This window comes from Callospermophilus lateralis, chromosome 7 (genome assembly GCF_048772815.1).
Source record: "Callospermophilus lateralis isolate mCalLat2 chromosome 7, mCalLat2.hap1, whole genome shotgun sequence".
In the NCBI taxonomy this organism is placed as follows: Eukaryota; Metazoa; Chordata; class Mammalia; order Rodentia; family Sciuridae; genus Callospermophilus; species Callospermophilus lateralis.
Genome location: NC_135311.1, coordinates 126,836,216 through 126,850,920, shown reverse-complemented (window position 1 = coordinate 126,850,920; position 14,705 = coordinate 126,836,216). Strand labels below are relative to the sequence as shown.

General features: G+C 39.3%; 1 protein-coding gene and 1 non-coding gene across 2 annotated transcripts in view; both read left to right on the top strand.

Annotated features, from left to right (window-relative positions):
* The window catches only part of Clic4 (chloride intracellular channel 4), a 67,642-nt gene extending 57,408 nt beyond the window's left edge, over positions 1 to 10,234 (top strand). Inside the window, exons 5-6 of the mRNA XM_076861017.1 lie at positions 5,970 to 6,151; positions 6,842 to 10,234. Of these exons, the coding sequence (XP_076717132.1) occupies positions 5,970 to 6,151; positions 6,842 to 7,006 (347 nt within the window). The 3' untranslated portion in view covers positions 7,007 to 10,234. The remainder of the gene's footprint in view (positions 1 to 5,969; positions 6,152 to 6,841) is intronic.
* Positions 10,235 to 10,416: 182 nt separating this feature from the next.
* On the top strand, positions 10,417 to 10,489 carry Trnaa-cgc (transfer RNA alanine (anticodon CGC)). Its single transcript has one exon. It is a non-coding gene; the product is annotated as a tRNA-Ala (tRNA).
* The last annotated feature ends 4,216 nt before the right edge of the window (positions 10,490 to 14,705 follow it).

Sequence of the window (14,705 nt, the reverse complement as noted above, 5' to 3'; positions counted from 1 at the left end):
CTTGGTTTGAGAGCAATTTTCTTTAGTAATTGGCTCTTTGTCTTTAACTGACTAAGCACATGTGTGTCGGAACCCCTCCTTCTGCCTGCGGGGTTTTCCTGGTGTCCAGGGTTTTTTCATCAGACTGTCCTTTTATACCCAGATCCTCTTGCTGAACAGTTCTTTGAGCTCTTAAAGTTTATGATGTTTTTATTTCTGGGTGTGGCTTTTGAGGGCTGGAGGGTGGCTGGATTTCTTCTGACACTTGGGAGAAAGGGGATTAAAATGAGTTTGCTTTTTCTTTGAGGGATAAGGTTAGGGAAGAAAAAGTGACTCACTTAAGTATAACTCTGTATTCTATTTTTTCCTATCAATTTGTTACTGCCTCAAGTAGCCACCTACACTCAGCTGCCTTCAGAGTGCTGTAACCAGTAAGGACAAACAGCAGTGGAGCACACCGTTCAGAACTGATGAGGCTTTGTATTAAATCACCTATTGGTAAATGAGAACTCCTGTTGCCAAGCAACTCCTCCCTGCAGGGGCTTGTCACTGCCACGAGACTGTAAAAAACAGTATTCTAAGTCACTCTGGAGCTCAGTGGGTGTCCCTTATGTATGTTGGTGAATGCCTCTTTTCTGTTTAGTGCAATCAAATGCCTTTAATAAGCCTAGGAAATTTGTGATCCATATCTCTATTCCCCCATACACTCACCCAAGTACCGGTAATCCATGCAGAGATGGGTTTGTCATTTTTACATGAAAAGTCAGGAGCAGACAAGTTTTTGATTAGTTTTATCAGCTTATTAAATATTTTATAAAATCCAATATGTTTGGACAATTTTAAGACCTTTGGGAACCTACTTCTAAGTAAGGGATTAGATTCCTGGATGCCCCAGCTTTGCAGAGCAGGGGCCAGTGCTGAGATTGGGGTACAGAGTAAACAAATAAGATTTAAAGAATAGGATAAAGGGAAGCTGTTAGCTAGCTAGCTAGTTAGATGATAGACAAAGTATGTAATTCTTTTGGTGACAGACCCAAGTTGATTGGTAGTAAAAGTTTGTGTGACCTTTTAAGCATTAAAAGAGAAATGAATGGTAATTCCTTTTATAGGAATGGATTAGGTATGACCTGTCTCAAATCTCCTAAGTTTTTTTCAGTCCTGTGATTTCATTAATTTAGGTAATTTACTAAGCTCCCAAATAGAACTAGTCTGTGGGTAGTTATACTATTCTTAAGAGAGAAATGAATTTATCGTTGTTGAAATCTGCCATTATGTGTTCTGAGGTGTATTTCATGGTGTCCAAATTCCTGTTTTTAAATGGAGACAAGGAATCTGGAGATTCTTATGAGTTTTCTTTTTATTTCAAGATCCACGCCTTCCCTTACTTTCTGCTGCCCCCAAGACCACTCCCACCCTTCTCTGCCTGCTGCTTTCTCCCTCCTTCCCTTCCCCCTTCCCTCCCTCTCTTCCTCTCTGGTAAAGTGGGAGAGAGGATGGCCGTTCATCATTGTAACTACAAAACTGCATTCTATATTTAATCATCAGTAAATACTCATTATTCCTCTGTTTCCTGCCAATGCATAACCTAGCCTTTAAAAATTAATTTAAAAATAAAACTAGCAGTAGTTTATCAAAAACTACACTGAGATTTCATCTCATTCCAGTTAGAATGGCAGCCATCAAGACCTCAAACAGTAACAAATGCTGACGAGAAGGAAGGAAAGGGAGCACTTTGACACTGATGTGGGATTGTAAATTAGTACAGCCGCTGTGGAAGTCAGCATAGAGAGTCCTCAAAAGAGGAGAATATAACCACCATATGACCCAGCTATACCACTCCTGAATTAACGTCATCATACTGCAGTGACACATGCACACCCATGCTTATGACGGCCCAGTTCACAATGGCCGAACTATGGAATCAGACGTGTCCATCGGCAGAGGAATGGGTAAAGAAAATGTGGTATATACACATAGTGCAGTTCTATTCAGCCATAAAGAAGAATGAAATTCTATCATTTGCAGGAAAATGGACATTACGTTTATTGAAATAAGCCAAACTCAGAAAGTCAAAGGTTATGTTTTCTCTCATGTGCAAGCTAAAGAAGAAAAGAAAGGTGGTAGCAAAAGAGAAGGAGCTACTTTCTGATGGCCTGCTACTGCCTTCTAGTGGTTAATCTTGACATTTTCTTTATCTGAACTACATGCTCCTTTGTGATAGTCTCTAAAACTTTACTGCTCATCCAATGATGGTGTTGGTACCTATTGGTGGTTGTTTTTGTTTGTCTTGTCGGCCGTACATTATGTAGATACATAAAATTGTATCGTCTATTTCCATTTGGCTCTTGAAAGTTTTGGGAGCCTACCCTGTCTCCTCTTTCTTTCTTCCTTTTAAGAACAACAACTGTGAAAAATTCTCCATCATGGCCTGGACTCCTTACTGAACCTAGCTATTTCTCACCTGAATTCTTCTGTTAATTTATGAACTTCACATTTCAGCTAGATATATGTGTTATCATTAGCTTGCATGCAATTCATAATAGGTTAGATCCATTGCTTTGCATTTTGATCTCTTATTTTCAAATGGCTTGAATCCCAGTTACTTCTCCAGTTCCTCACCTTTATTTTTTCTGGGTTCCAGTGCCCTCTGCTGCTTATCTATTTTCTCTATGAAATAAGCTAATTGATCATGGCTATTACCTTTTATTAATAAAATGTGTAGACCTGTGAACTTGTCATATCACTTGAGATAATACGTTACGATTTGGTATTTACCTAATCACCTATCAATTACCTATCAATTTTTCTTTTATATTTTAAGAGGGTGGTTTTGTGTTTATAGCAATATGCAGCACGTACCTTATTCCCATCTTCCTGAAAATATATAACAGTCAAGTACAAATATCTTCACTTATCTGACTTTATTTAATGGTGGTGCTGGAGATCAAACCTAGATCATATATGTTAGGCAAGTGCTGTTCCCTTGAGCTTTGTCTCCAACCCTTATTTATATAACTTTAAAAGTTATATAAAAGACAGCTAAAAGAAGACAAATCAAAATTCTGTGAATGGTGAACTACTAAGTGGAAGCAAATACATCCAAATATTGTATCTAGCTTCAAAATGTGTAGCCTCAGAGTCCCGTGTTTGCTGAACCAGGTGGCTTTCTCTTCTGCCTTGTTTGTGAATCTCTGGAACTCAGCACTCAGTTGATAATTCCAAGTCTTACCAAGTCAGATTCCAAAATTTTGAATTTCTTTTCTTTGATGCTAAAAATTATTTGAAATCGTACACCTTTATTTTTTCATCTATAAAATAGTTTAATGTCTACCCTTTCTATGCAATGAGAATCAGCTCCTTTAGTATTTAAAAGTTCAAAGTTTTTAGCTGAAAAATACTATAAGAATGCGATTAAGACATTAGTTTTTTATTTATGGATTTTAAAAAGTGAAGGCAAAATAGACATTGTAAGTAGGCAAAAGCTGGATATTCATTCACCTTGGCAGAGCCACACTAAAAAGATACTAAAAGTAGATTTCACATAGAAAATAATTTCAGGTTCAAACACGTAGGAAAAAATGAAAAACAAGAAATAGTGTAAATATAAATGAGTACTGTCCATACAAAATAGTAATGCCTTCTAGAAATTAAAATGCATGTGTAGTTTTAAAAACTGTCAATGTTGCCTACAGATCAGGAAGTCGGTTAGTGGGGTTAATTGTTCTAAGGTTCTTGCCTGGAAGTCCTAACAGTTATGATTAAATTTTAATAAGTCAAAGAAATAGTGGCTGATAAAGAAATGTATAATTACCTAACAGAGGGGGAAATGGGGCAATAATGTGAAAAATCTTAATCCTAAAAAAAGGCAAAAGAAAAACAAAACAAAAAAAAATCAAACCAGAACAGGTGGCATGTAGGAAACAGAATGTAGGCTGGGATTTAGCTTAGTTGGTAGTATATCTACCTAGCATGTTTTAGGCCAGGGTTTAATCTCTAGCAAGCACATTAAAAAAAGAAGAAAAGAAAGAAAACAACAGTAAAAATGTGTTGACATATTTAAACCAGATTTTTTTAGTGATTACTTTAAGTATAAATGGTTTAAATATTCCAAATACAAAATTTATGGGATTAAAATATATTACTTTTAAACAAAAATGAATATATTTATTTGTGAAGCATACAGAATATTGATCCAGGAAAATTGAATATGAAATAGTATGAATGCTAACCAAAAGAAAATGCAAATTTACACCAATATTGGACAAAGTAGTTGGTTGGTTTTTGTTTTTGTTTTTGTTGCTGTTTGTTTGTTTTTGATAAAGTAGAATTTAAGGAAAGAAGCATTATAAGTAGCGAAGCATGTTTCAAACTGTCTTAAATTTACCAGGAAGATAAAATACCTCTGTACATTAATAACTAACTAACATATACATTTTGAAATTTACATATAAAGCAAATTGACAAAGCTAAAAGAGAACTCACAATCATAGAATTTTAATTCACTCCCCTTTGTAATTATTAGAATTGCTCAAAAGAAAAAGTCAGTGAGAAATTGAAAGAACTGAACAGCACATAAACAAATTTAACTCTTTGTGTGTGTGTTAGTGTGTTACCCAACAACTTAGGAACATACTTTTGTTTTCCAAATGTACATGGCATACTTATCAAGAGCGACAGTAAAGCTCTGTCAAAAGGCAAATCTAAAAAGCTTTCAAAAAATATTGAAATTGGTGGTAAGGTGGCACGTGCGGAATTGGAGGCTGAGACAGGAGGACTGAGAGTTTAAAGCTAGCATCTCGGCAACTTAGTGAGTCCCTAAGCAACCTAGCGAGAACCTGTCTCTAAAGAAAACGTAAAAAGAGCTGGGGTGTGGCTCAGTGGTTTAACACCCCTGGGTTCAATCCCTTGTAAAAAGTTGAAATTATAAAGCATGTTTTCCCTGGCCAAAGAAAATAACAAAAGTATAGCTAGAAAGTTTTTACTTGAAAATTAAGTAGTACATTTTATAATATCCCACAGATAAAAAAAATGAAATGATGAAAATATATCTAAATTTGTCAGATGTGTGTGGTGAAAGCTGTGTAGAGAGGGATTTTGTGGCTCTAAAGTGGGTATATTAGAAAAGAAGAAGAGCTAAATATTGGTAATCTAAAATATCCACCTCGAGAGTTTAGTTGCAGAGTGGGCAGAGATTAGCAAATTAAACCCAGTAAGGCAGAGGAAGGAAATGATAAAGGGCAGAATGTAATGAAATAGAAACAAAATTGATAATCCTTCACAAGCAGTCACCAAATTAGAAATGAGACAATAACTTAAGTTGCTAAGTCTGTCTTTGAACTTGTGATCTTCTGCCTCAGCCTCCTGAGCTGCTGGGATTACAGGCGTGTGCCACCACACCCAGCAAGTTGTAGCATCTTCATCTATTTGACTCTTAAAGACACTCTTGATTCAGTATTATAAATCCAACTCTAATCTGACCCTTGTGCTTTTTATGTAAGATAGTGCTATTCTTGGCTTCTTGTGTATTATAACAGTGCAAAATCCCTAGGTTTTCTGCTCGAATTGTTTGTGCAGGTGTTGATGTTTCTTAACACATTTCTTTGTGATAAATCCAAATATTCCTGGTGGAACAGGATTTAAACTTGAGAACTATAATCTCTGTCTCTGCAACAGTTTCTTATCTAGATTCACGTTAATACACTTGCCCTTCCCCACTCATTTTTGCAGTTTAGGCATCCACCGTGTTGGGCCGCAGTGTGTCCATGTGTGGGCATTTGGTGATGAACAGGACTTTACAGGGACCACTGCCCGACACTCTGGAGCTTGTTTGTCTCTTTACTTGAACATCATGTAAACAAGCTCCAGGAGAGCGGAGCCTCGTGCACCTAGCTCTGCAGAAGAGGTGTCAGACGAGCGTTGGGTAGTTACTGACTGAAAGCGCTTCTCCTAGGCGTAGGTCATTTTTTCTTACAGTCCGGTCTTTTTTTCAGCGCTGGAGAGGGGACTCTTGAAAACACTGCAGAAACTGGACGAGTATCTGAATTCTCCCCTCCCTGATGAAATTGACGAGAACAGCATGGAGGACATTAAGTTTTCTACGCGTAAATTCCTGGATGGCAATGAAATGACACTGGCTGATTGCAACCTGCTGCCCAAACTGCACATCGTCAAGGTGGGCCTTTTGGGGGTGGTGTCGCCGCCCTTAGGCCCAACGTCGGGTTTACCAGGCTAGCACTTCCTTTATGCTAAAGCTTTTCTGGTGGTCTTTCATACGAGTGGGAAGTCCCCAAATAGTGTCACTCAGTGCGGCTTAGGCATAGCTGAAACACTCAGAGGTAATGAAATGGAAAACATGTCTTAAAATTGAGGCATATGATAAAGAGGAATATTTTGCTTATTCTTTTCTCTGAGTAAATATTCAAAAACGTAATAGGTAGGTCTGACTGGAGTTTGCTGCTACTCTGGCTTCCCTGTCACATTCCGCTCTGTGATCACCTGGCTTTTTCTATTCCAGTCACAAAATACTGAATGTGTTTGATGGGAGACGCTGTGCTAGACAGAACAGTGAGGAGCGCTGGTTGTGTATAAAGCTCTAAGATAGAAGAACAATTCTAAGTAGCACGTGTTTTAAAAGCATTTACCCAGTGGGTGAGACTTAGCTCTGTCTCTGGGGGCCCTAGTGCTCATTTATAGTCACTATTACATTTCTGAGTCCCTGGTGTAGCTTGCAGTCTTAGTCATTATTTAAAAGTCTAATTAGAATGATGGTGACAGAGACTTAATAATGTGCTCTAAAATCAGACGTGTCTACTTTATGAGACATGGAAAATGTATGTTAACTTTGGATCTCTTTGTATTTCAGGTGGTGGCCAAAAAATATCGCAACTTTGATATTCCAAAAGGAATGACTGGCATCTGGAGATACCTAACTAATGCCTATAGTCGGGATGAGTTTACCAATACCTGTCCCAGTGATAAGGAGGTTGAAATAGCATACAGTGATGTTGCCAAAAGACTTACCAAATAAAATAGCACTTACGAGAGAGATGTCTTCAGATCTTCCCCTAAGAATACGCTTTTCCTAACAGACTGCTCATCTTCCTATAAAGTAGAAATGTGTTTTGCATGAACATGCAGTTATTCAAGATTAGGGTCAAGGATAGACAAGGTATAGTAGTTATCTTAAAGTATACACTCCTAAGCAGTATTATTTTACAATCCTCCCACCCTGCCTGCCTTCCCTACCAGTGGTGTCCTCCTGTCCTCTAACTTGGAGACACTCCGTCACAACCCTCCACGTGAGAGGCAATTGCCATCTCTCTGGAGTCCTCACCATTCTGTGCATAGATGGCAGAACTTTTGAGGTGCAGTGTGTAACTGTTAAGATAGTAGCCGTGACATCGGTCAGCCGCAAGCTGGTGCATAATACGTGGTACATGAAGTATTTATGTATTTTTTGGAATTTTGTAATATTTAGTAAGAGTATATGAAAGGATTGCTACTGTATCAGAAATACTTTCAGTTGAGTCTATCCTAGATACATCCTGAAAGACACCACCGCCAGAGAAGAGCGCCTGCTACAGAAAGTCACTACAAATCCTGCTGTTCTTTTGTAGACAGACTTTTAGTTTTGTCTAAAATCATTTATCCTTCATACAAATTTTAACATCTGACGCTATGTGGAAGGAGAAAGTTTAGAGGAAGGGATGGTATTCTCAAAATCGCAAGCATTTTGTCCTTAGAGGAGAAACTGATGGGCACCTGACACTCTGAGTGAGTTGTTGGTTGTGTGTGTTTTGCCCAGTGCCATTCATTTGGAAGAGTATCGCCTTCTTTATTTTAAAAAGCTCCTTTTTAGGTAACCATACGCCCTGCTGTCTGTAGATATTTTTGAGCACTACATACATTGACACATAGCTGACGTAGCTCTAGCCGTGCAGTGATTAGAAATGTAAAAGTTAATGAGTACAGAAGTTAGTCTAAAGAATGTAGAGTGGGTTTGTCAAAATGTCAAGTATATTTTGTTTCTAAAGCATATTTAATGTAGATTAAATCTGGAGAGTGCATTATCCATTCTGTTTTGAGACCCATAAAGCACACATTACCAACTCTTGCACCACCGTTTACTGTGGGGCTTTGCACAGAAGGTGGTTCGCTCTGTGTAGACAGGTCGAGTGTTAGCGTGAGGGTGGGTTCACCCACTTGGCCTGATCTCCGTCTCTGTGCTTCCTTGAGTCAAATTTTTCTGCAGCTGCATTAATTGAGGAATAGCACTCTAGGTGTGGGCTTTTGACTTTGTTATTTAAATTGGAAGTCCTAAATTAGAAATTATTTGTGCTCTAACAAGAATGAACTTGGTGAAAATGGAACAAAAGTTTGCTATGTGTTTTATTCGTTTATTCAAAGCAAAACAAAACCAAGGTGGACTTTCTTAGTACTGCTCCAAAGACTGTGGCTGTGACTGTAATAACATTTGTGTACCTAACTTGTTTAAGATGTGCTATTCCTTGGGCTCTTCTTTCTTTCTTTTTTATTTTTATTTTTTAATTTGCTTTAAGGATTTTAAGAATATTGCTTTAAGATGGCAATGTTTTCTCCCCTTTGATACGGTGACATTTAGTAAGCACTGGTTTTATGGAAGCAGCCTGACTTTTATAAGCACAACTGCGTTCTTTAACCTGTCAGTAATTAGCTTAGTATAGGAAGATAAGAAAAAGCTCCATATTATATCCATTTGGCTCAGGGAGATTCCTTTACCTTACCTGTCGCAGTGCTCCTATTGCTGATCAAAAGTCTAAGCCCCCGTCTTGGATGATTTGCCTGGTTCCAGAAAGAAGTGCTGTCCAGCTCCCATCGAGAGTCTGGGTTGCGGTGGCTTTGGTGGGTGCAGGTGTCCCATCTGCACCAGGGCACAGCAGGCCTCAGCACCCTGCAGTCTTCACGTTTTAAACATGACAATGTGGCCTCCGGGTGATACCAAACCACACCTATTAGCTTAAAGCTCAAGGGAGATTTAAGAGAAGGGTGTCTGTTCTTTCAGAGAAAGGTGGGCCAGGCAGACAGAGTCGGGCGCCTAGAGGACAGCACTGCTGTCCTGAGACAGAGGTGACCAAGAGCCCCTTAGAAACAGCTCCCTGTGATTCCACTCGGCTCTCTCCACCTGTCCAAGAAAGGCCAGTCTTCTCTGACTTTGATGAAGGCAGAATTATTTTTCTCTGTAGAAAGACTGATTTTATTTTTCTACCAAGGAAGTTAGTCAGACGTGATTGAGTGGCAACTACATCACAGCTGGTAAGAGCCTGCACAAGTTTTTACTCCATCCTGTGTCTGGGGAGGGAGCCTAGCTCAGTCTTGAGAGACTTGGGACATAACAATGTTCTTGGCAATTCATGTGGTATTTGGCTTGACGTATGGAAATCATCTGATTTTATTTCTACAGCTAAAAAGTAATTCCTCTTCATTTTGTTATACTTCTTTGAGGAGATTGCAGTCTGAATGGACAGTCTCACTATTTTCCAAGGGACACTGAGAAAATTATTAAACAGTTGGGAAGCTCTGTACTATTCCAGTTATAGACTTCCTTTTTTTTTTTTTTTTAATTTAGATTCAAATTTTCAGTAAAATTCAGATAAGGTTTTATTTTTTGGTAGCTTTGGGTTTCACAACCCTAACCTTTTGAACAATCCGTGTACAATTAAGAGATTTCTAATGTTTATTCTTACACTGAGTGGATCAGTTCTAGAATTTAGACATTTTTATTTCTGTTGGGTTTGAGCCTCTCCAGAGTTGCATGCAGATAGTTTTAAAATTTCTGTGCATTAAAGAAAAACCCATTTAGAAAGTATCTACAAAGTAAAAATGAGAGGAAATAGAAATTATTTTTTCATGAACATTTTGATACACATTTCATCAAACTAATTGATTCACCAATTTCTTACACCGATTATAATTAATATTTAATTCAAAGAGAGGGAAGCATTCATTGTTGATATTTATAGGCTTTAAAAATTCCATCCTTTACAGATTATCAAGGTTGGGGCATCTGAAATTATATTTTTATCAAGGGAGAAAAACAAAACTCCCCAGGCCATAATGTTAAACAGAATTGGAGTATTTTCTTTAGAATTTCCTGAGTAGGCAAATGAAAGCTTATTATTGAGTGCTTGTATTTTCTTTTCTCTCTCTCTGGAACATCAACACCAGTATATTGCTGGCAGCTATTATATTCAAAAAATAAAATATATTTTCACTATCATACAGTATTCTTTTTTTCTCCCTCATGAGAATAAATAAAAACTTGGGGTAGAAGTATTTTTGAGACTATTTTTTTCTATGAATGTGCAATTCAGCACATTTAATAAGTTAAAGGAAAATAAAATCCATATGATCAACTCAGTAGGTGTGGAAAATAATTCGTTAAAGACTTTCACGAGGGGCTGGAGTTGTGGCTCAGCGGTAGAGCGCTCGCCTCGCATGTGAGAGGCCCTGGGTTCGATCCTCAGCACCACATAAAAATAAATAAAATAAATATATTTTAAAATGTTTAAAAAAAGTTGTCATGATACTTGATTATCAAAATAGGACCAGTATTTTAACAAGATGACGACTCCAACCAAGAACTAACCGCAAATGTCATGTAAAAGAAGACTTCTTATTAAAGTTAGGGATTAGAGTTGCCCCCTGTCAATTACAGGTACACCCAAACTACATTTCATAGCTGCTTTATCTAGAGACATCTTAGCCAGCACAATAAGACAATTAACAGAATAAAGATTGAGAAAGAAGTGACAAAATGACTCCTCTATGCAGGCATATGTGTGTTTGTGTAAAACCCAAAATGACCTCAGATTGTTAGGTTAGAAATACTAAGAATTCAACTGGATTTTTATATGCAATACTGAGGAACAAAAGTCCTATTACATATAGTGATAGAGTCACTATATACTAATGTTAGCCACATTAACAGTTAAAGTTGGTAACACTGATTTCTTCTGCAGGAAACCTAGATGATGGAGAAAAAACAGGAGGTGTGTGCCTCTTAGAGCTTTTAGAGATTTGTGAATTTATTACTTGTTTTGAAAAACAAAGTGCTTCAAAGGATCGAAAAGACACTAAACCCTAAGCTATTTAGGATCAAATCTGACAAAGGATTTTCTTCCTTTATGGAGAAAATCACCAAATATTGAAAGGCCTAACAGAACTCTGCTCCCTGGACAGGTATACCATGTTCATGGTTGGAGAACTCAAAAAGCATAAGAATCTCATTTCGCTTTCTATCATGGGGACAAAATGTAACATAAACAACTCATAAATGAAAGGCTTATTTTGGTGCATAATTTCAGCACTTTCAGCCTGTGATTGTTGTTGCTTTGGGCCTGTGGCAGCACGTGGCAAAGGAGGCCTCTTCACCTTATGGCGCCTGGTGAGCCGGGAGAGGAAGGGGCTGGGGGCCCCAGTGTCCCCTTTAAGGGCACATGTCCTAAGGTTTCCACCACCTCCCACAGGCTTGCAACCACACCTTTAATACATGGTCTTTGGGGAGACATTTCAAACCCAAACTATTTTCCAACAAAATCTCAACAATGTTTTGCCCCCAGATAGCCCACACATGGGAGTGGGGTGAGAAAGGAAGCCCATCTGATAAGATGCAAGGATTTATTAAAGAATAAATTGATGGGCAGGATGTGGGAGGCCACAGCAGCACAGTGTACTGCAACACAGCGCAGGGGGCCTGGGTTCAGACACAACAATAACACGCACCAGAACATCACCTAAACAGGGGAGACTCCCTGGGTCGGAACGCAGGAAGACAGGCCCTCCTCGTAGCTGGGCTGGTTTCTCCCCAGTGGATTCTGGGCCCAGAACTGAGGGTTTTGGCCCACCCAGAAGGGCACATTGGAAACCCAGGACACCCGGATGTACAGCTGATTTTCTTACAGTTGTGCAGTTTTCTGTTTTTTTTTTTTTTTTTTTCCCTGCACTCCAGAGCTGCACATGACAGACTAGAAGCTAAGCCGAGGGCTTCTAAAAGGCAGAGGAACCTCTCCTGTAATCTCACAATATTAGATGACAAGTTTTCATTAGGGAAAAGGACATGTCCAAAACACACAACACATTTTGGTGATCTAGTGCTGGGGGTGAAAGGGAATTGACGCAAACAGGATCTTTTGGGGATGATGGAATTGTTCTAAATAGTGTGGATTGTTGATTAGGATCTCGTATCCAGAATATATGAAGACTTCTTACAACTCAAAAAGATAACCCAATTAAAAAATGGGCAAAGAATCTGAATGGACATTTCTTCAAAGAAGACACACAAATGACTCAAAACATCTGTTCATTTTCCATGGCTGTAACAAAATACTCGAGGTTGGATATTTGGTAAAGAAAAGAAGAGATTCGCTTAGCACTCGGTTTTGGAGGTTCAGAGCACAGCACTGTCCTCAGTTTGGCTCAGGTGAGGATCTTCTGGCAGATGACGTCACAGTAGCAGGTGTGCTTGAAGCAGAGCCATCGCCTAGCAAGATAGGAAGCCAGACAGAGGGAGGGGCCAGTCCAGCTCTTTTCTAATAACCTTATTTTAAGAACTAATGAAGGTGCCAAGAGAACATGAAATGAATTCAATTCCTTCCAAGGGCAGTGGCTCCAATGACCTAATGACCTGTACTAGGCATTATCTCTTAATGGTTCTTCCATCGACCAATATCGCCAAACTGGGGACCAAGCCTCCAACCCAGGGACACACTGGAAGCATATGCAAACCATGTCACGCACAAAGAAAAAACGTTACCATTTTTAATCATTAGGGGAATGTAAACCAAACCCATGATGGGATCCTTCACCCCACTAGGACGGCTGGACTTGAGAAGGTGGACACCAGTGTGTTGACAAAGGTGTGGAGAAATGACAACTCACACTGCTGTTGGCAAACGTGACATGGAGCCGTTCTGGAGAACAGCTTGGGAGAGCTTCGTATCTACCCAGCACGTCCACACCCAGAAGATTGAAACATGTCCCCATGTCACACACATGGATGCTCCTAGCAGGATACTGAGCAAGATGGCCCAGTAATGGAAACAACCTAAGGTCCATCTGATGGATGGATAAACGCAGGTGGAATAGCACACGGTGAACACTAGCGAATCATGAAGAGGTGTGGCGGCCACACGGCCGCAGCGTGGAGGAGCCCGGGAATGCCACGTGCTGCATGAGTTCACTTATTAAAGTGTCCTCAACACGCAAATCTCCCGAGGCCATGGATTAATGATTGCTGGGAGCTGGAGGAGATGGGGAAAGCCTGCTACTGGGTACGGGGGTTATTTTTTGGTGATAAAAATGTTCTGGAATTAGATGATTGTGGAGGCTGCACATTTTGTGAATATACTAAAAATGGCTGGATCGTTCAATTTAAAAATACAAACTTTCTGATTCCTGAATTATAACAAAAGTATGGCAAGAGGACAATTTGCCTTGTTAAAATTTTGAACAATTAGTATATTGACAGGTTGAGTGGCAGTTAGTAATGTGGTTTCCTTCCTTGTATTTGAATTAAAAAGTTTGATTCAGATATCATCTAAAATATATTTTTAAGGAATAAATGAATTGTGCTGATGGAGGTTCAACTCCATAAATTTATTAAAAGTCATTTAACTTTTCATCTAAAATTTAGGGTGAATTGTGAATTCTGTGGTTTGTAATAACCTCAATACATTAAAAAAAACAAAAACAAAAAACCTTAAAAGCAATACTAAGGAACTCACTGGATGGCTTAACAACAGAAGTCAGGGTTAGTGCTTGAAGAATGGTCAATAGAAACCATTCCAACTAAAGCCAAGAGAATAAAAAGAATGCGAAATGCTGGGTGCAGTGGCAACACCTGCAATCCCAGAGACTCAGGAGGCTGAGGCAGGAGGATCACAAGTTTGAGGACAGCCTCAGCAACTTATTGAGGCCCTAAGCAACTTAGTGAGGCCCTATCTCTAAATAAAATATAAAAAGTTATGGGGATGTGGCTCAGTGGTTAAGTGCACCTGGATTCAATCCCCAGTACAAAAAAAGAAAAGAAACTAAAAACAAAGAAAGCCAGAGCAGAGCCTGAGAGACAAGTGGGACCCAGTCTAAAAACACACATATGGAAGCCCCAGAAGGCAGGGGAGTGGCAAGAAGCCATATTTAATGAAATAATGGCTGAGAATTTTCCAAAACTGATGAAAGACACCAACCCACAAATCTTAGCACACTCCACATGGAGTCAAAACAAAAAAGACACTTAAAAAAGCCAAACTGTTGAAAACCCTCAAGACAGCCGGGGGAAATGGAGTTATGTGTAAACTTTGAAGGAGCCGCAATAAAACCAGGGCCTGACTTTCCAGTGGGGACTGTGGAAACAGAAGGCAGCAGGATAAAGCTCTAACGGGCGAAAAATCACACCCCCCCCCCCACTAACCTAAGATTCTCGCCTCAGGGGCATGAATCTCAACCATGAGGGCAAAGTAAATCCTTTTAGACAAAAGCTGAAGAGAATCTGGCACCAACACACTGTGGTACCAACAATATTAAAGGAAGTACTTCCAGGCAGAAGAAAAATGCCCCAGATAGAAATGTAGAACCAGGGTAAGGACAAAAGTAGCAGTAGGGGCTGGGCTGTGGCTCGGTGGTGGAGCGCTGCCTGGCATGTGTGAGGCCCTGGGTTCGATCCTCAGCACCACATAGAAATAAATAAAATA